Source organism: Mustela erminea, chromosome 5, assembly GCF_009829155.1.
Source record: "Mustela erminea isolate mMusErm1 chromosome 5, mMusErm1.Pri, whole genome shotgun sequence".
NCBI lineage: Eukaryota > Metazoa > Chordata > Mammalia > Carnivora > Mustelidae > Mustela > Mustela erminea.
In genome coordinates this window covers 117350074-117370752 of record NC_045618.1, presented here as the reverse complement: position 1 = coordinate 117370752, position 20679 = coordinate 117350074, and the positions used below count along the sequence as shown (strand labels likewise).

The window sequence follows — 20679 nt, the reverse complement described above, 5'->3', positions numbered from 1 at the left end:
TGTAAAGAGGAGAAAAGAATGTAAATGGCAAGAATGACTTAAAGACACAACAGAATGATCTCCTCACTCCCCTTCCTGTCTGTGAAACACTGGCCTCTTGCCTGTCCTCTCAAACACCAGTTGTGTAAGCATAATCAGAGCTCCCTGTAGCTAATATACACCCCACATAATGAGTCCGAAGTTTCCATACATATACACTGAATGGCAATTGTCATTTTTTATATCAATAGGGACCTAAGCCACCTAAGCCCTGTCAGATACAATCTTACTCTGAAACAGTCTACTCCTGGGGGTTTAAATGAGTGCCTGAACAAATCCTAAGGAGTACAGGGAGTCTGAAAATAATTTACCAACTACAGTAAGTTACGGCATTTTTTTATCTTAGCATCATCTACCGGAAATGACTCAGGTAGATACCTAAAAAGGGATGTGGCCTTAAACATTATACAGCAGCATGCCACAATGCATTGGGGTGTCACAGGACCAATGAGTTGGCTCACAATACTGCCTGTTCACCTCCATTAGTGCAGCGCTACCCTAAGCTGTCAATTCTCTCGCTACTTCTTGGGTAACCAGTGCATCTTCTCTGAGCTGGCCATGTGTCTGCAGATAATGCTATAGTATAATGCTCTGGCATTTTCCCAATAAATACGGCCTCCCAATAAGAGCAACCATATCAACATTTAGGGCACAATATAAATGATGCTGCCCTATCTTTAAAGGGGATGAAGATACACAAAACAAAATACAAGTCACACTATAAATAACCATTCTTCTGACAGGATAAAATAAAGTAACATGGAAACATCATGAGCTTTGGTCAAGGGTAAGAAGATCAGAGCTCAAATCTCAGTTTCATTGACTTATAAAATGAAACTCTTAATCACCTACTCTAGAAATGCTTGTAAAGAGTAAATAAGAGAAGACTAAATACAATGCAGTATATGTTACATAAAACACCCACGATACTCAGTATGTAACTGTTTCCTTGCTGCCCATTTCTGGCCCCCTCCGAGATTTAGAGTTCCAAGGCTGGCCAAGCCTGACAAAGTAAGAGCAGTAATCTGCTCAGAATCAAGCTACCTTGAGGATACCTACCTCACATGATGAAGCTTATTGTTTTTCGTAGTCCTAAAATCTCTCATCTGCTATCTGCTGTTAGAGGTAGGACGACTTCCTCTGGCTCATCTGCTGGTACCCAGGCTTCAGTGAATTCTGCTTGTTTGCCTTCCTAGTGTCCAAGTCACTGTTTCTTTCATCTGACAGCATCTCTGCTGTGCCACCTCCTAATTTTGCCTATTTCTAATTTCTATTTTATGTTAAGTGGCACTTCTTAATTCCTTAACTACTGCCTGTGCCAAACCCAGATACCCAAAAGTATCATGATTCCATGATCACCTTAAATCATTAACTACTGAATGCAGCTCTAGAAGAGCTCAACTTCCACAGACCCTTAAATCAGAGATTAAACAGAGACATGCAATCTTAGCTGTTAGATTTAACAAAGCATTATGAATCACCTGATTACTTGAGACCCAATGGAAAATGCTAAGCAGAGCACTCACCTTAGGAAAGTGGCAAGGCTTATATCTTACAAGCGCCACACAATTACATAGTGAGTGCCTAGATATAAAGCACCATCTATCATCATAAAAAGCTAGTTATACTCAAACATTCATTCCATAAGAAGTTACTTTTTTTCTTGAGAATATTTTTCTAATACCTCCCATGGATGAACACAGAATGATCAGAGAGAAGTCCTAACCATAAAAAGTTGGGTCAGTAAAATCGCTTCCCAGTGACGGTCTACAGAGTGACAACCAACACAACCGGCTTGCTTCCAAATACAGGAAAACTAAGTGGACAGCCAGGGCCAACTTTCGACTCTGGTTTCACTAGGACCGTATTAAAATTGAAGCAAGCTGGTCATGGGACAAAGAAATGGAAGTCACACCCAGTGGAAGTTGGTCTCACTCAACCGCATGGACGCAAGGGGGAAGACTACATCTGATTCAGAAACACGGGTGTTATACGGGAAAAAAATGATAAAGAAACACCTACTTTGTTTTTTAAGTTCTTCAATTTTTTCTTCTTTTAAATCTAACTGTTCTGTAAGTCTTGATGCAGAATCCAATGCAGCATTTGCTTCATCAAAACGCTCCTGAGGAATAAAAGTCCATTAAAAGTACATACAAAAACCACCTCACAAACTACATAGCTGGAAGCCAAAGTCAGTCCACCCTCCTCCATTCAGCTGATGAAGCGGTGCCTCTGTGACCTCCGGCAAGTTTACAGGGTGAGTATCCAAGACAGAGCCCACACTTTACAGCACAATACTGTCTTCCTCAGAACTAAATAAAAAAGAGGATGCTACTTAAGATATGGTTACAAAAGATTTTTAAAAAAGGACAATAATAAGAGCATAAACACTACAAAAAGCAGATACAAAAGGTCAAGAAATACAACAAATGGTCTTTTTAATTTTTGCAAGTCTGATGGTATAAAATGACATTTCATTAGTACTAATTAATTTTTATTTCCCTCACTACTAATGAATTTGAGCATTCTTCCATGTTTACAGGACAGCTAGAGCTGATTTCTGTGAAAATTTGCCTACCTTGTCTAATGAGCTTTCTCTTACCTGTTTCTGAGGGTACCTTGTAGAGTAGACGTGAACCCTTTGTCATCAGTGCTACAAGTATTATTTGCCAGATCTGCCATTTGTCTATTGACTGCAGGATACCTACTACCATGTAAAATTATTTAAATTGCATACAAACATGTCCTCCCTCTGTTTTCACAGTTTCTTGAGTTTCAGTCTTGGGTAGGCTCCTCCCTGCCCCCAGACTCTAAATGCACTCTTCCAGATTTTCTGGCAAGGTGTTTTGTTTTTAACATTTAAATCTTTCCAACAGGGTTTCTCAATGGGTGTGATTTTGGCATTCCTGGCCCTGCCCACTATCTCCTGTCACTGTAATGAGCAAAAATAGCCCCGTTTTCCAGCAACACTCCCAGGTGAGAATCTGAGCTTTAGTACAATTGGAATTTATTGTTGCATATGGTATAAAGGATCCAATCTTGTTTTCTCCCATATAGACAGCCAGCTGTGGCAACACCATTTATTAGATAATCTAACCTTTTTTCATTAAACTGAAATTAGTTTAGGATTTGGTTTTAAATTCTCAAATACATCTTACACTCTGTTTCTGGATTCTCCTTCTGTTTGACTAGTCTAGTCAATATGCTGTTGATTAATGGCTCTCTTTTGATCTTTAGTAGGAAGACGCTCCTCACTGTTGTCCTTTCAATCTTCTTGGCTATTTTTGTGTATTCACCCATGTAAATTTTAGGTCAAATTTTACCATCCTGAAGCAAAGTGACAGTTTTTTTGATGTGTCATCTTAGGCTACAGTCCCGAGTTAACTCATCAACCACTATCTAGATGTTACTGTGAAGGTACTTTACAAATGTAATCAAAGCGCCTAATCAGCTGAATTTAAGGAAGGCATGAATAATCAGGGTTGGGGCTGCGCTAGTTAAAAGTCCTGGAAAGCAAGGATGAGCCTTCCCCAGAAAAAGAAAAAATTCCTGCCGGACTGCAACTTCAGCCCCTCCCACGGAGTCGTATATCCTGCTTCTGATTTTCTTTCCTGACCATCTGTGGAGAACCATTCTGGCCCATGCCTGTGATGGGATCTTCGGATTTTGACTACCAACCCCCATGATCGCACTGCCAATTCCTTATAATAAATCTCATGGATGTATCAGTGTGTGTGTGTGTGTGTGTGTGTGTGTGTGTGTGTACACAATACCCCCTCCCTACAGGTTTTGCTTCTCAGGTTGAACCCTAACTGATACACAAAGGAACTGAAACAAAACATTTTAAATAAAACTTTTTTTTTTTTTTAGATTTATTTATTTATTTATTTATTTGACAGAGAGAAATCACAAGTAGACGGAGAGGCAGGCAGAGAGAGAGAGAGGGAAGCAGGCTCCCTGCTGAGCAGAGAGCCCGATGCGGGACTCGATCCCAGGACCCTGAGATCATGACCTGAGCCGAAGGCAGTGGCTTAACCCACTGAGCCACCCAGGCGCCCCATTAAATAAAACTTTTAATATTCAAAATCCACAAAACTAAATTTAGTATAAAGGAAATTTAAATAAATCTTCAAATAATTTTTTTTAAACCTCACAGTATTTCTTTCTTTTTTTTTTTTTAAGACTTTATTTATTTATTTGACAGAGAAAGAGGGAGACAGTGAGAGAGTGAACACAAGGAGGGGGAGTGGGAGAGGGAGAAGCAGGCTTCCTGCTGATCAGGAATAGCGATGCGGGGCTTGATCCCAGCACCCTGGGATCATGACCGGAGCCGAAGGCAGACACCCAATGATTGAGTCACCCAGATGCCCCGGTCACAGTATTTCTATTTAAGAAATTATTAAATTTCAAAACTACACTAAGATTTTTTTCTAAAATTAACATTTAGACTTCATTATTCTTTCTACCATTTGTTTGGGTTTTATTTCACCAATTCCAGCTTTTATTTTTACTAATTCCCTCTTAGTTTCTTTTGATTTTATTTGTTTTCTAAGTATATGCTATATCTTAAATTAAAAATAAAGCTAGCTTAAAAAGAAGATCTGGACTTCTAACAGTATGGCAGACGACATACTCTAGACCTACTGGAAACAACTAAAAGTGTTAGATAAAGTATCTTTTAAAACATATTAAAGAGCTGACCAGAAAGTAAGCATAAATGGTCAATAAACATATTAAAAGATGTTTAATCTTGTTAGCAGTCAGACAAATGCAAATTAAAACCATAAGATAGCCCTTCCCACTACAGTGGCAAAAACTTAAAAATTCTACTAAGGCCAAGTATTGCCAAGGATGCAGACCAAGAACTCTTACACACCAATGGTAGGAGAACACTAGCACTACTGCTATGAAATAACTTGCCATCACTGAATAAAGTTGAAAGTGCCCATATATATCTCAGGACTCTACAATTCCGATTAAGATACATGCCTGGAAGAAACTTCCGAACATGTGCACCAGGAGATGTAAACAAGGGAGTTCAGAACCACATTGTTTGTATAGCAAACAATGGCAAGGTCTTCTATCAGTAAAATAAGTAAATAAATTATACATTCATGCAATAAATACAGTGACGGAAGTAATAAGCCATGCACACATAACAACACACAGTGACACAGTTAAAACTCATGAATATAATACTAGGTGAAAAAAAAAAAGCAAGTTTTAGGAGAATTATTAAATTTATATTAATTTCAAAATTCCATTTACAAAGAGCTCAAAATTATGTAAAACCATACAATGTATCTTTTGGAGATTCAAATACATGTGATAAAACCATAAAGAAAAACAAGGGGTGATAAATATAACATTCTAGACTGGATCTCTATGAAATGATAAGAAGGGGATGAGAGGGCGCCTGTGTGGCTCAGCTGGTTAAGCGTCTGCCTTCAGCTCAGGTCATGATCCCAGGGCCCTGGGATTGGGCCTCACGTTGGGCTGGCTCCGTGCTCAGTGGGAAGTTTGCTTCTCCCTCTGCCCCTCCCCCCCACTCATGGGCGCGTGTGGCGCTCTCTCTCTCTCTGATAAATAAATAAAATCTTAAAAAACAAGAAGGGGATGAGATATGGAGGGCACGTCAGGACTTCTAAGGATGACATTCTTCTTATACTGGGTGGGCAAGTACGAAAGTAGCTGCAGGACTGCTATTATTTTATATGTATTATCTAAATACTATTTTGCAGCTACTCAATATTTAATAAAAATTTCAAAACTTTAGGGACGCCTGGGTGGCTCAGTTGGTTGGGAAGCTGCCTTCGGCTCGGGTCATGATCCCAGTGTCCTGGGATCGAGTCCCACATCGGGCTCCTTGCTTGGCAGGGAGCCTGCTTCTCCCTCAGACTCTGCCTGCCATTCTGTCTGCCTGTGCTTGCTCGCTCTCCCTCTCTCTCTGATAAATAAATAAAATCTTAAAAAAAAAAAAAAATTCAAAACTTTAAAGGAAATATGTCTTCTTTTATTAGGAATATTAAACACGGATGAACAGCATATTCAAATTAATGACAGATAAACAAATTTTATTACTTTCCATCAGGTATCAACAAAGTCTACTTATAACTTAGAAAAGTTCATCCTAATTCTAAAAGCAAGTTACTTTCATGTCATATCTCTTCATGGGGATTCATTTTATTTATATTTGATATATTTATATTTTCTATATTTTACATTTTATATTATTATATATTATGTAAATATATATTTATATATTATATATTTGTATATTTTTAAAATATATATTTATATTTTATAAAATTCTACATATGAACTAAAACAAAGTTTTGGTTTTGTTTTTTTTTTTGAAGATTTTATTTATTTATTTGTCAGAGGGAGAGAGCACAAGCAGGAGCAGCAGCAGGCCGAGCAGGCAGAGGAAGATGTAGGGCTCAATCCCAGGTCTCTGGGATCGTGACCTGAGCTGAAGGCAGCCGCTTAACCGACTGAGCCACCCAGGGAACAGCCAAAGAAAGATACTTTAAAGGACTATGGTATTTAAAGGATTATACCACAAAAGAAAAAGATATAAAGGATTATTATATATATTATTCTAATCCATGTGAAATAGAGTGCCTGATATATCTTGCTGAAAAGAGAAAAATACCCATCTGTGCTAAATAATTAAAATTTCCCATCATCTAATATTTGTTGTGTCTAAACTATAAGCCACACGGGGAAAGTCCTGAAATCTTGTTCACCACTGGATCCCAGCATAGGATAACAAGTACCAAACAGTATTTACTAAAACTGTTTAGGAAATTATTTCTTCAAGATACAGATTCAACAAGTTAATTGTTCATGAATAATATTTACAAGAGAAAATTATTTTGACCAACCTGTAATGACATTAGTTTTCCTTCCAGATTTTCTGCCTTTTTCTTCCATTCAGCTACAAGCTGTTTGTGCTTTTCTAGTTCAGCAGAATACATAGCTTTTTCCTCTAAAGAGAAAATAAAGTTACATTAGTATTCTGCAATTTTGTGATAAAATTAGAATTTTATACCTCTTGAAATTTTAACAATTCAAATCTCTCAGCAAGAAAATCATGTGATCATGTGAGGAGGAATTAAAGAGATTAGTTTCCTCTGCCTTAGATCATGTGAGCTGGAATTAAAGAGATTGGTTTCCTCTGCCTAAACCCTTCTCCACTTTGTTCATCATCATGCAAACTCTCCCCTCCCTTCAGAACTCCACTCAAGTAACTCCACTTCGGTAAAGCCTTCCCTAAGGCCATATTACTTTGTACACCTGTCCATTCTATAAAGTATTAGGTACAATGGACCTTGAGAATTCTTATCTTAAAATTCAAGATTTCAACCATGAGTAAGCCTGAAGATCAACATACATACAAATTCAAAGTTTTGCTTCAGCACAAAACTGTAACCCCTGTTACTTCATGACCCTCATATCCCCCATCACCTGCCCCTACCAGTAGTAAATTCACTGCCAATCATTATAAACAGAGGGGGAAATGAATGATCTAAAGGAGGTAAATGGGAGGGTGGGAGGTAGATGTGAAAAAGCGTACTTGGTTATCAGAGGAATACTCCTCTATGGTGATTGGTACTATGTCTTCAGAGAAATATTTTCCACCGGGACTAGAAATGTAGTTACCTCAAGGGATATGAACAGCTAAGAACAAGTCAGTCAGTATTTTCAAAGGCAGTAATTACTGATGATTAACTCTATGACGTAGATTCAACCTTTGACCTATATCTCAAAACTCAAGTATTGCTTCTACATGGTCCCCTCTTTAGCACGTGACCATCCTTCCTATGGTTCCTATGTTATCCTTATCCTTCCCCAATTCTCACCTTCATTGGTCATGATATGATACTAAAACATATCTTTAATAATTCTTATGTCGCATTCTCTAATCTTAACTGTAAAAGGAGTCTATGTTAACTTTTTGAGGGCAACTTAACTTTTCCTCCTACCAAGTGGGGTAACCTTTCAAAGATTTCCCTGTGCCTATTTCAAAATAGCACTGAAATAAGCCCGATTTCCCAATAACACAATAATTTTTCTTCCCTGGAAGGCCGACTGCACAACTCACCCTGCTGGAAATGCTCCAGTACCATCTGGAGGTTGGAGAGTGACAGAGCGTACTGCTTTACTTGTTCCCGAGAGACAGAAAGCTGCAGTGTGGTTTCGTCCCTTTGCTTGGAGACCACATTCAATTGCTCCTGCAGTGACTCCACCTGCAAACTGGCCTGATGGCTTCCAACAAAAAGAATAAAAGTCAGGGGTGCCTGGATGGCTCAGTCAGTTAAGCTGTCTGACTTCTGCTTTCGGCTCAGGTAATATCTCAGGGTTGTGAGATCATGCCCTGTGTCACGGAGCTTGCTTAAGATTCTCTCTCTCTCTGCCCCCACCCACCAAAGAATAAAAGTCCAACTGTTTCTATTACTTTAACAAGATGAAATCTCCTCCCTACATTTTTAAAATTGTGTAAATATATACGTAACATTCACAATGCTGTACAGGCATCACCACCATCCATCTCCAGAACTTCATCCTCCCAAGGGGAAGCTCCATATCCACTAAGCAGTACCCTTTCTCCCAGCAAGCACTGTTCTACCTTCTGACTCTATGAATTTGACCTTCCTTACATTTCATTGCATTCACATTAGATTTCAAAGAAACTTAAAGAGTTCGATCTTCATTCTCCCTCTTTTGTTAATTCATTCTTCCCATGAAAATGACTTTGAACAAATGGCTGTCATTTTAAAGATTAAAAGCTGAACTAAACAAGAAATATCAGTATAATAAAAATTTACAAAAGCCTGCAACATTCTGTTCTCAGGCTAAAACTCTAAGATGTAATTTTTCAAAAAACTGTAAGTTGCAAGGACCTTGGAAGTCATTTTGTCCAGCTTCCAACCCAATAAGCAATGGATTTTGAAACTTTCTTGGCTTTTGACACTTGCAACTATGGTGAACTCCCAAGTCTTCAAAGGCTATCCATTGACAACATGCTCTAATTACTAATTATTTTTCACTATCATCTTTCTTTCTCTTTACATTCAATATGAAAACCCCTATACCTGCCCCAAATAATAAATCAGGGATAGGCTAGAGATTTACTGACCCAGGATTATATCATTGATGTACCTCCTTAATGTATAATGATTACAAACAAAATATTGCAATAGTCTTTCCTGGGTTTTTAATATCCAGTTAATAAATTCTTATTCAGGAGCAGTCCATTCAAGCTCTTTAAGCACCCTGCACTCTGAGGAAACGTTACCCAACAGCACCCTCTTGTGGGAAAAGCAGTAAATTGATAATCAGGAGACAACTCTGCCCTCAAGTGTTCCTGGATTTTATACAACTTTGCTGGTTGGCATGCCATGGAACAGGTCATTGCAAGGATGAAATGAGCTATGATGTCACTCAAAAAGTTAATAAACACCAGGGATTACTACAGCTAATTAAGGGCTCAAAACACGATAATCTGACTTGTAGATCTGAGTCACTCATTCAAAAATATTACTGCACATCTATTAACACTGTGTAAGAAGATACGCTGTGGGAAGGGTACAAAATAAATGGCATCAGAACACCTGAATGGCTCAGTCGGTTAAGTGTCTGCCTTTGGCTCAGGTCATGATCCCAAGGTCCTGGGATCAAGCTGTGTGTCAGGCTCCCTGATCCACAGGAGTCTGCTTCTCTCTTTTCCTCTGCCTGTCATTTCCCTGCTTGTGCTCTCTGTCAAATAAATGACTAAAATGTTAAATAAATAAATAAATAAATGGCATCATGCCCACTCCCAGTGGCCTTATATTTCACTGGATGGGAGAAGCTGTAAGATATAAGATGGGTCAACAATTACTTACGTACCCTAAAGTAAAATGTAAGTGTGCTACCAAAGACTCAAACAAAGGATTAAGCAGGTTCAAAAGAAAAACATCACACCAGGGTTTGGTTTTGAATTTGAGGAGCGGGATTCTAACTAAAGCATTCTTTACAAAGGAAATGCTATTTGAGGAAGGTGGGACTAATAGAAAAACTGTTAGGAATCAGGCCCACTCAAGGCAGAAGAATATGAAAGGAAAAGGTAGAAGACGGGGTGACTCAGTGGTTCAGTCAGTGGTTAAGCATCCACCTCTAGATTTTGGCTCAAGTCATGAACTCAGGGTCATGAGATCAAGTCCCACATCAGGCTCTGCAGGGAGTCTCCTGTAGATTTTTCTCTCCCACCCACCTCCCTGCTCACGTGTGTGCCCCCACAGGCATTCACTGCTAATAAGTAAATCTTAAAGAAAAGCATAGAAAAAGGAGAAGAAATAGGAAAAGAGTAGCTCTGTGAAAGGAATGAAGACGACGGTCTGGCTGGATGTAGGTGATAGTGCAAAATAAGTCTAATGAGGGTGCAGAGAGCCCAGAAACTATTTTAATTAGAGAAAATAAAAACCCAAAAATTCGAAGAAAAGACTGTAATTTTCCTGAAGTGCAAACAGGTTTTTATAATAAAAAGGGTATAAAGAGAAGAAAATACCTTATTTTTAAAAGATTTTATTTATGTGTGAGAGAGAGAGCACAAACAGAGAGAGCAGCAGAGGGAGAGGGAGAAGCAGGTTCCCCGCTGAGCAGGAGCCTGATGTAGGGTTCAATTCCAGGACACTGGCATCCCAAGAATACACATCTTATTGAGAGAAATAAAATTTTAAATTATATAAGTAGGGAGTCAATCATATCTCTACAATGAACTCTCCATAAAACCTCACAACGAGAGGGTCTGGAAAGCTTCTGGTCTCATGAGCACTGAAAGCTATGGGGGCAGCTGCTTGCTGGGAGGGAGCTGGAAGTTGTGCACCCCTACCCCATGCCTTGCCTTACATATCTCCTCCATCTGCTGCTCCTAGTTAAAGCCTTTTATAATAAACTACTACTCTAGTAAAAATAAAATAAAATAAAAATATGTAAGCAGGGATCTAATAATTTAAAAGTTTTAACAAACTAGGAGTTAATTCATGCTGACTTCACTGTGCTACTTCCTTTACTCGCTCCCTTCTAATATCCAAACCTTATTCAACCTTAGATCATTTAATCAAGAGTAAAATCACATAAGTCAAATTAGTTCTTTGGGAGCGTGACAAAGCTAATTAAAATCTGTCAGGAAGGGTGCCTGGGTGGCTCAGTGGGTTAAGCCGCTGCCTTCGGCTCAGGTCATGATCTCAGGGTCCTGGGATCGAGTCCCGCATCGGGTTCTCTGCTCCGCGGGGAGCCTGCTTCCTCCTCTCTCTCTCTCTCTGCCTGCCTCTCTGCCTACTTGTGATCTCTCTGTGTCAAATGAATAAATAAAATCTTAAAAAAAAAAAAAAATCTGTCAGGAAAAAAAAATCAGTCAGAATTTAAGTCTAAACTCTTAAAACAATGAGAGGCAATTATCTAGGGTAGTAGTTAAGATTCAGAGAGAGCTAGTACACTTATGATAAAAAAAAATATGTAAATAAAATTATTTTTAAAAAAAAGAAGAAGAAGAAAGATTCAGTTAGAGCTATATGAATGCCAGATCTGGCATCAAGAGTTACAGACCCAAATGTGAAACCCACAAACATACTCTGGGTCTGACCTTGGGTAGCTTACTAACCCTCTCTACCTTCAGTATCTTCATCTATCATTTGGAGAGAATGAATTTCTTAAGAGTAAAATGAGGTAAGCCAGGAAAAACGTTTTCTGATTCTGACACTCAAGGAGGGTTCAACTAATGTGAGTGCTAAAAACAGGGAAAAGTTACCTTGCATTTTCCATTGCATTAGAAGATGAAACTAGCTTTTCCTCCAACACTGTAACTTTCTTTCTCAGTTTGGCCTCTCTATCTTCTGCAGCCAAAGCTTCTCGGGTGTAAGAATCCTCTGATTCTAAAAGATGGTTACGCAATCTCTCTAGCTCCTGGTTTAACCGTATTTCTTTGTCACGTAAATGTTGAACCTAGGCAGAGAACACCTCTTTATTTTTTTTCTATAAAATGTTCCCCTTTCCCCTCTACAAGACACTTTGTTATCAAATCTTTTGCCCATTATTGAAGTATATTAATTACATACTAATTTCTCATATTGCAAGATGTATTTATATTAGAAAAAAAGTCACCGAAAGTCAACTTGACCTTTCATCTGGAAGTTTTATTTTCTAAGAGCTCATTCCCTGCAGCTTTTAATGAAAAATGGAATTCTACCAAGTATATCCCTTTTTGATACATCACTTTTTCAGTGAAAAATCTCATTTTTTCATATATCACAGGTGAGATTTTTTCTTAAGCTGAAGACAAGGTTATACTAGTTTCAAGTATACAAAACAGTGATTCAACAACTCTACATGTTACACTCTGCTCCCACAGTACATGCAGTTGTCATCTGTCATCAGACATTATTACAATATTACTGATTCTATTACTTCTGACGTATTTTTCAGCCATTTGACTTAATTTATAACTAGAAATTTTCACTTCTAAATCCCCTTGACCTATTTTGCCCATCCTCCCTAAACCCAACCCGTCCCTCAACGACCAGTTTGTTCCCAGTTTGTTTATGATTCTGTCTCTGTTTCACTGTTTTTTTAGATTCCACATAAGTGATATCATACAGTACTTTCCTTTCTCTGTATGACTTACTTCACTTAGCATAATGTACCCTCTAGGTCCATCCATGTTGTTGCAAACAGCAAGATCTCATTTCTTTTTATGGCTGAGAAATATTCCATTTATACCCCCTTCTTTATCTGTTCATCTATCAATGGACACTTGGGTTGCTTCCCTATCTTAACTATTGTAAATAATGTGCAACCAGCATAAGGGTGCAGGTTACCTTTCTGATTTAGTGTTTTCATTTTGGGGGAGTAAATACTCAGTAATGGACTATTGGAGTGTAAGTTATTTCTATGGTTAATTTTTGGGGGGGAATCTGCATACCTGTTTCTACAGTGACTGCATCAGTGGGAAATTTTTTTTTAATACCCAAGATATGCCATAGTTTTTACCTTTGAAAACAAATAATATATACCCCTGGAGATCAAAATCCTTCAATAACACATCAGAGGAAGAGAGAAAAAAAATCACCTAATAGAGAAATTAATTTTGATAAATCGTTCTAGTTTTCTTAATGATTACTAAGCTTATTGCTTCAATCAATTTCTTTAGAGTAAAAGCATACCTCATTCTGTAAAGTACTGTTTTCCATTTGTTTCTGTTTCAGGGCCAACATGACCTGGTCTCTCTCCTGTTGAAACTTAACTGTCTTCTCCTGCATTGACTTAACTGCATTTAAAAGCTGATTTAACTCCCCAGTCTTGCCCTTTTGGAAAGAAATAAGTTGAGATTAAGAAAAATACATTTTAAAAAGACACATTTTCTTCATTAAATAATTAATTTTGAGATACAGTTAACCATATCAAGGTCATCAAAAACAGAGTCTGAGAAACTGTCAGTCTAGAGAAGGCTAAGGAGACATGACAACTAAATACAATGTGTTATCCTGAATGGCACCCTGAACAGAAAGAAGACATGTGGTCATTTTTTTAGTTAAAAAAAAAAAAGGCAAATAAAGTAGGAACTTCAGTTAATACATCAATATTGGTGAATTAGCTGTTACAAATGCATCATAGTAATCTGAGATGTGAACAAACAAGGGAAACTGGGTGTGAGGCATAAGGGAACTCTATAATCTTTACAACTTTTTCAAAGCAATCAAACTATTCTGGAAGAAAAAGTTATCAGAAAAGTTTTCAAAAGAATTCAAAAGACACAATCTCTTCAAATTTACTCTATACAACAAACTATTCACAGATCCCAAAATCAATCAAAAGAGTATGAGAGAGAGCTGTGTGTGTGCACATTCCTTCATCAGGCATGCACAACTGTTCCTCAGAAAGTGCAAGTCGGGACGCCTGGGTGGCTCAGTTGGTTAAGCAGCTGCCTTCTTCGGCTCAGGTCATGATCCCAGCGTCCTGGGATCGAGTCCCACATCGGGCTCCTTGCTCGGCAGGGAGCCTGCTTCTCCCTCTGCCTCTGCCTGCCATTCTGTCTGCCTGTGCTTGCTCTCTGCCCCCCTCTCTCTCTGATAAATAAATTTAAAAAAAAATCTTTAAAAAAAAAAAAAAAAAAAAGAAAGTGCAAGTCACTGGCAAAGAAAAGACAGGGAAGTCATTTCAACACTTCTGTTTTCTAAAGAAAAATATTAATTGCTACTAAAGTCTTTTTTTTTCTATTTAAATTAACCTGCTGCTAAAAGTGTTTAGAAAGATCTAGTAATTTAGGGGAGAAACCTCCAGGTTCCTCTAAGGAAAATTTACTCAGAATGAAGTCACAAAAGCCTGAAAGAGGTATTTCTGAATGAACAACTTCACATTCCCCTTCAAACACAATTACCTATAAAGTAACCAACCCACTGGAAAATCTTCCCCACCCCAACTTTCCTGTATAAAAATTCCATCCCCAACATACCTGCTCTTTTTCTTTCAGCAGCTGCTCAAACGCAAGAGCCTTTTCCTTCATTGAATGGCACTCAAACTCTTTTTCTCGAAGCATCATGGAAAACTTCGTATTAGTCTCCTGTAATGCTTGATATTCCGTTTCCTTTACCCTGCTTGTTTCTACTATTCTTTCATTTTCTTCTTTTAGTTTACAGATGTCCATTTCTAAAATTAATATCCGCTCCTTCAGGTTGGTTACTGCCTGCCTCAAAAGTTCGTTTTCATTCACTTTGTTGGTGAAATTTTCATTTAAAGAAAGTAACTGATCACTTTTGGCTTTGATTAAGAGGTCTTTCTCCTTCAGTGACTTCTGTAAGACCTCTTGTTTCTCCTTGAGCTGCTTCATTTCTGAGTCTGTCTGTTCGTGTTCTTTTCTTTCCAGCTCTGAGGTAGCAGCAATGGAATCAGACAATCTATGATTGTTTTCCTGGAGCGTTTTAATTGTTGCATCTTTCTCCTGCAGTGACTTTCTTAACTCTTCTAGCTCCTGTTTCGAAGACTCCCTCAATCTATCAGGCTTCACCGTGCCAAGAGATTCTGTTGGCTGGGAAGGCGACGAAGATCCGGAGGAGAGTTGGGGCGAAATACTATCAAGTTTTCCCAGAAGCAGCTCCTTGGTGCTGCACAGCTGCCCGATGCTGTGCTGAACTTGTGCTAGCTCCTGCCCAAAATTTTTGAGTTTGGTTTCATTCTGCTCATAACTTTGGATCAGGCCAGTATAGTCCACTTGTAATTTAGAATTATTATCGCTGTCAACCAGAACTTGTGCCTGTAGCTGATGGAGCTCCTCCTGAAGCTGGGCGGACTCATGCTGCATATTCTGGACCGTGGTCATCACCTGCTGCTTCCACTCTTCCATCTTCTTCACTTGCTGCTTGAGTTTGTCACGTTCCTGGAGAAGCTCCTCAAACTGATTGCTGTTAACACCTCCGACCTCACTCCCAGTGCTGGATGTCTGTAAAACTGTCAATAAGGTCTGGCATTTCTGACTTAATGCATCTATCTCAATGTCTTTTTCTCGAATGATACGCGACAAATTCTGTACAGTTTCTCTAAACATATCTTGGCCACCACCCTCGGATCTAGTAGACAATTTTTGATTGTCCTCCTGCAGCTTCACGAGAGCTGCCTCTTTGGCGGCAACAATATCCATCATTTTGTGGTACTCTGCTTTCAGGTGGCTATTTTCCCTAGTCTTCTCACTCAAAACAGCTAATACCTGTTCTCTCTCCTTGGCGTAGGCCTGCAGCTGCTGCTGAAGGTAGACAACATCCTGGGTGTAGGAAGCGGAAGAAATTCTAGCATGAAGAGCTTGTATCTCCAAGTCTTTCTGCTGGATGATCTGAGTGAGTTTACCAACTTCATCTTTGGACAACTGATCAATCTGTTTCGTTAAAGATATATTCTTTTCGTTCAGGAGCTTAATCTCCAATTCTCGTTCTTTTATTCCTTTTACTAATCTCTCAGTTTCGGCTTTAGATAAATCATGTTTTTCACTGCCGTTTTCTATATTAAGGCTCTGTACTTTCGTTTCTTGAAAGATCTCAGAATTCTCCGTTGGAACACCCTGTCTTTCTTCATGCAACTGGGTTTTGATCTGTTCAACTGTTTTTTGCAAATTCTTAATTTCTTCATCTTTCTCTAAGAAGAGTTGGGTGTGTGTGACATTCATTTGCTCATGCTGGCTCTTAAACTCAGCCATTTCCTTCTTCTGCTCCTCCAAAGATTGAAGCAGCTGCATTTTACTCTGGTTTTGATCTTCAATAATCTTTTGATGACGTTTTATTTCCTCCTCAAGATTCCCCTTTATAATATTCAGCTGCAACACCTCAGACTCTAGCTCTGTAACGCTATCCAGGGGCTTAGGCTCCACCACAGGCGCAGCCCGACTGTGCTGTTCACGGAGCCGTTCCAGTTCTTCTTTGAGATGATTGTTTTCTTCTTTCATGGACCCAAGACTTCGGTCTTTTTCCTCCATGGTTTGCTTTAAAATTTCATTTTTTCTTAAGGCCTCAGTACATTTATCTAATTCCTCCTGAAGCACTGAACTTCTTTCTTTAAGTTTTTCAATAAAAACGTCCTTCTCACTTATAAGTTGGGATAAGTGCTTCTGCTCTTCTAAACTAGAGGATAAAATTTCCTTGGTTTCTTTATGGTGCGTATCCATTTGTTCAAGGTTCTTTTTGAGTTCCGCTATTTCAAAGTCTTTCTCTTGACTAAGTTTTATTAAACGCTGCTGTTCCAGCTGTAAAGCAGAAGTACTCAAATCACGTGCCTTAGATAGTTGTTCGATCATCTGCTCATATTTATTAGCTTCTTCTACCAGCCTCTGCTTGGCCCGACTCAATTCTGCTTCTAACTGTCCTTTCTCCATTTTTAGATCCTCCACAAAAGTGTTTCTTTCCAGAGAAATCTGATTGCTACCAGCAATGGATTCTTCTAACTCGTGTCTTACATCCTCACATGCTAAAACCAACTTTTCATTTTCCATTTTCAGATCAAAGGCAACTTTGTTTAAATGGCCATTGAGCTGTTCTAGTTCTGAAAGTTTCTGCCTTATGTTTCTGACTTCAGCCTCCTTTTCTTTAAGTAAGTCATCCTTAAAATCACTGCCGGAGTCTCGATTCAGAGACCGAGTTAACTCATCCCGGACTCTAGAAAGCTCTTCCTCATTTTGTTTAATATGTTCCTTAAGTCCAAAGTTCTCCTTCTGCATGTTTAAGTTACTGTTCTGTGATTTAGTTAGTTGATCTACTAAATCTTCCACTTTCTCCTCAAGCTTCTGCTTGGCTAAATGCAAATCATTTAGGACAAGTTCACTTTGAACTAACTTTTCTTTCTGCACATCCAGCTCTTTAGTCATGTTCATATTATCATCTTCAAGTTGATGGACTCTCCTGTTTTCATCAGTTAGATCTTGTCTCAGTTTACTAATGATACTGTCTCCCTCACTTTGTTGTTTTGATAGCTGATCTTTTATCAGAATCATATGCTGAAAGAAAAATAATTTGAATGGTCACTTTTAAGACAATCTCTCATTTTAGTACCTAACAAAAATTTGGTAAAATGTCATAAATAATAAAGAATACTCCTCAGATATTTCTAATCCTTCTAAACTTTAAAAATCCCAACATTTAGGAGCGCCTGGGTGGCACAGTTGATTAAGCATCTGACTCTTGGTTTTAGCTCAGGTCATGATCTCAGGGTCGTGGGATTGAGCCCTATGTCAGGCTCCAAGCTTAGTGCGGAGCTGGCTTGAGACTCTCCCTCCCCCTGCTCCTTGCCTTGTTTACATGCATGCACATTCTCTCTCTCTCAAATAAATAAATCTTTTTTTAAAAAAAATCTTAACAAAATTACTAACATCTTACAGCAAATCTATTTCATTATCCTAGAGACTACAATTTAAAACCAGAGAAAGTAAATGATATATATTGTTCAATTTCAACTCTTCATCACTGAAGCAGGAGTCATACAGCCAATGAACCAAATCAGGCCAGCCACCTGCTTTTGTAGATCAAGTCTTACTGGATACAGCCACCGTTCATTGTTTACGTAGCGCAAGAGCGGAGCTGAGTACAACTGAGACCACTATTTGGCCTGCAGGGCCAAAAAATATTTACTATCTAACCCTTTACAGAAGAAGTTTGCCAGCCTCTGTGATTAGATTATCAATGAAGCAAAATATTGATGAAATCACAGGTTTAAAATCACACCCATCATTTTCACTTATTATTCCAATCTTCAGTGTACTAAAAAGAATGTGTGCCACTCCGGTTCTCACATCATGTTACCTTTGTAGCTTCCTGGTTCTGTCTGTCCAATTCCTCTAACTCAGCTACCAGTATTTCCTTCTCAGTGAGACTCTGATTGAGCTCCTGTTCCTTTGCTTCCAAAGTAAGTCTTAAGTCATGTAGTGTTGAATTCAAATCCGTGTCTCTTACAACTGTACTTTTAATTACTTCATATTCATTGTTCAATTTTAGAAGTGATACCTGAAGCTCTTCCTTAAATAATAAAAATGGGGAAAAACAACATATATTGTCAATTGGAAGAAGACACCAAAAAGTTTATATATATACAGACACACACACAGGCATACACACACACACACACACACACACACACACACACACACACAGACACACGGGAATCTATTCTCAGATGCCTGTGTCAGAAATACTGAATAAGACTTCAGCAATGATACATAAAATTCAACAAATCACAGCCTTCACTCATGTGCAATTTTATGAGTAGCTTCAAGAAAAACATTTCTGGGGGTGCCTGGGTGGCTCAGTGGGTTAAAGCCTCTGCTTTCAGCTTGGGTCATGATCCCAGGGTCCCGGGATCGAGCCCCACATTGGGTTCTCTGCTCAGCGGGGAGCCTGCTTCCCCCTCTCTCTCTGCCTGCCTCTCTGCCTACTTGTAATTTCTGTCAAATAAATAAAATCTTAAAAAAAAAAAGAAGAAGAAAAACATTTCTATAACACCAGACAAGATGGAATGACTGTTAAAAGTTCATCCAGCTCCAGCTTCTTTATACAAAAACTTTCCCATGTGGGAGCCTTCCTAATCTCACTCCCACTCAGCTTCCCTTCTGTCTGCTTCTCTCACCCCACAGTCTCTTCAAAATGTCCCAAGTGTCCTGGTTCTCTACACTTCCATCCCCCTAATATCCAGTCACCAACAACCATAAACTAAATAAATATCTATAAAAATCAACATTCATTCATTCTCCAGTTAGAAAATAAAATGTTTCTTTTCTCTCATTAAAGGAATTTCCCTTATTACTGGCTCCTGTCAGCACAAAGAAACTCTCCTTTGACCCAAGAAAGTAGACTCCTTCCTTCCTTTGCCATCCAACCTGAGACCAGGTTCCCCTTTCTCAACTCTTAACAGTCCTAAAGATTTATCTATCTATATATGTATGATTTTTAAACTATATTTTATATTCTGTTCTAGAGGTATTTAATGCTTTTCCTCTAAACTCCAGAAGTGGGACAATTCTCTATGCTTCAACACTGTTTCAACCTCTCATGTGATGCTTGTGGTACAACAGAAGTTTAAAGCCTTCTTTCACCAATAGAAAATATCAAATTTCTATGGACTCTACTTTAAAGCAAATAAGAATCCTAAACATCTACAAATAAAGCAACAAAACATACCTTACAAAGAGACCGGGGAAGACTGGAACATCTCCCTCAAAATTCCCACTTTAGTTCCAATTCAGAAGTTTATTCTGAACTACGGTTAATGAAAACAGCATTTTGTAATGCCTTTCTAAAGTTACATGTGCAACGGGTGGGGGAATGGGGTAACTGGGTAATAGGCACTGATGAATTACTGAACTCTACATCTGAAACTAATGGCATACTATATACTATACTATATGTTGGCTAATTGAGTTTAAATTTAAAAAATAATAATAAAGTTATATGTTCAATCAGGGGAACTGCAAGCTTTTCTCAGGTAGATGTTAAGAATATGAATGGCCTTGGGGCACCTGGGTGGCTGAGTGGGTTAAGCCTCTGCCTTTGGCTCAGGTCATGATCTCAGGATCCTGGGATGGAACTCCGAATCAGGCTCTCTGCTCAGCAGGGAGTCTGCTTCCCCCCTCTCTGCCTACTTGTGATCTCTCTGTCAAATGAATAAATAAAATATTTTTAAAAAAGCAAAACAAACAAACAAAAAACATGCACGGCCCTGCAGGTAGGTTCTTAAGCAGTGAGTAGACCCATATCAGAGAAACTTACAGGAAAAGTTAAGAAGGCTTACATAACATTGAAAGAAAGGACCAAGAGCTATCAGGAATGGCTACAAATCCAAAAATATCATGGCAAGGTTACAGATACTGTCAAATATGTGCAGAGATCTGCAAACTATGAAATATACCTAGCCAGTTAGAGAAAGGAGGAACTGAAAAAGCAGAATGCAGAGAGAGCAGAAAACAGCAGAGAAAATAGAGATAATATAAGAATTAAGAAAGAGGAGGAGACACTGGTTTTTAGTAAACAGAAAGGGTGGAGGCAAGGATCCCACCATGCATACGACAGTGCACAAAACTAAGAATTTTCCACGCTGACAGCATCCCTCTCAGAAACACTGTGTATATGCTAA

At 38.6% G+C, this 20679-nt stretch overlaps 1 protein-coding gene across 3 annotated transcripts in view; it reads right to left on the bottom strand.

The window, feature by feature from the left end:
- TRIP11 (thyroid hormone receptor interactor 11) overlaps positions 1-20679 on the bottom strand; it is a 66941-nt gene that overhangs the window by 19930 nt on the left and 26332 nt on the right. For all 3 annotated transcript variants that reach the window (XM_032344646.1, XM_032344647.1, XM_032344645.1), the window contains 7 exons: positions 18357-18569; positions 14534-17554; positions 13245-13385; positions 11834-12027; positions 8147-8310; positions 6927-7030; positions 2062-2161 (listed from right to left, as the gene is read on the bottom strand). In XM_032344646.1, coding sequence (XP_032200537.1) covers positions 2062-2161; positions 6927-7030; positions 8147-8310; positions 11834-12027; positions 13245-13385; positions 14534-17554; positions 18357-18569 — 3937 coding nt within the window. The remainder of the gene's footprint in view (positions 1-2061; positions 2162-6926; positions 7031-8146; positions 8311-11833; positions 12028-13244; positions 13386-14533; positions 17555-18356; positions 18570-20679) is intronic.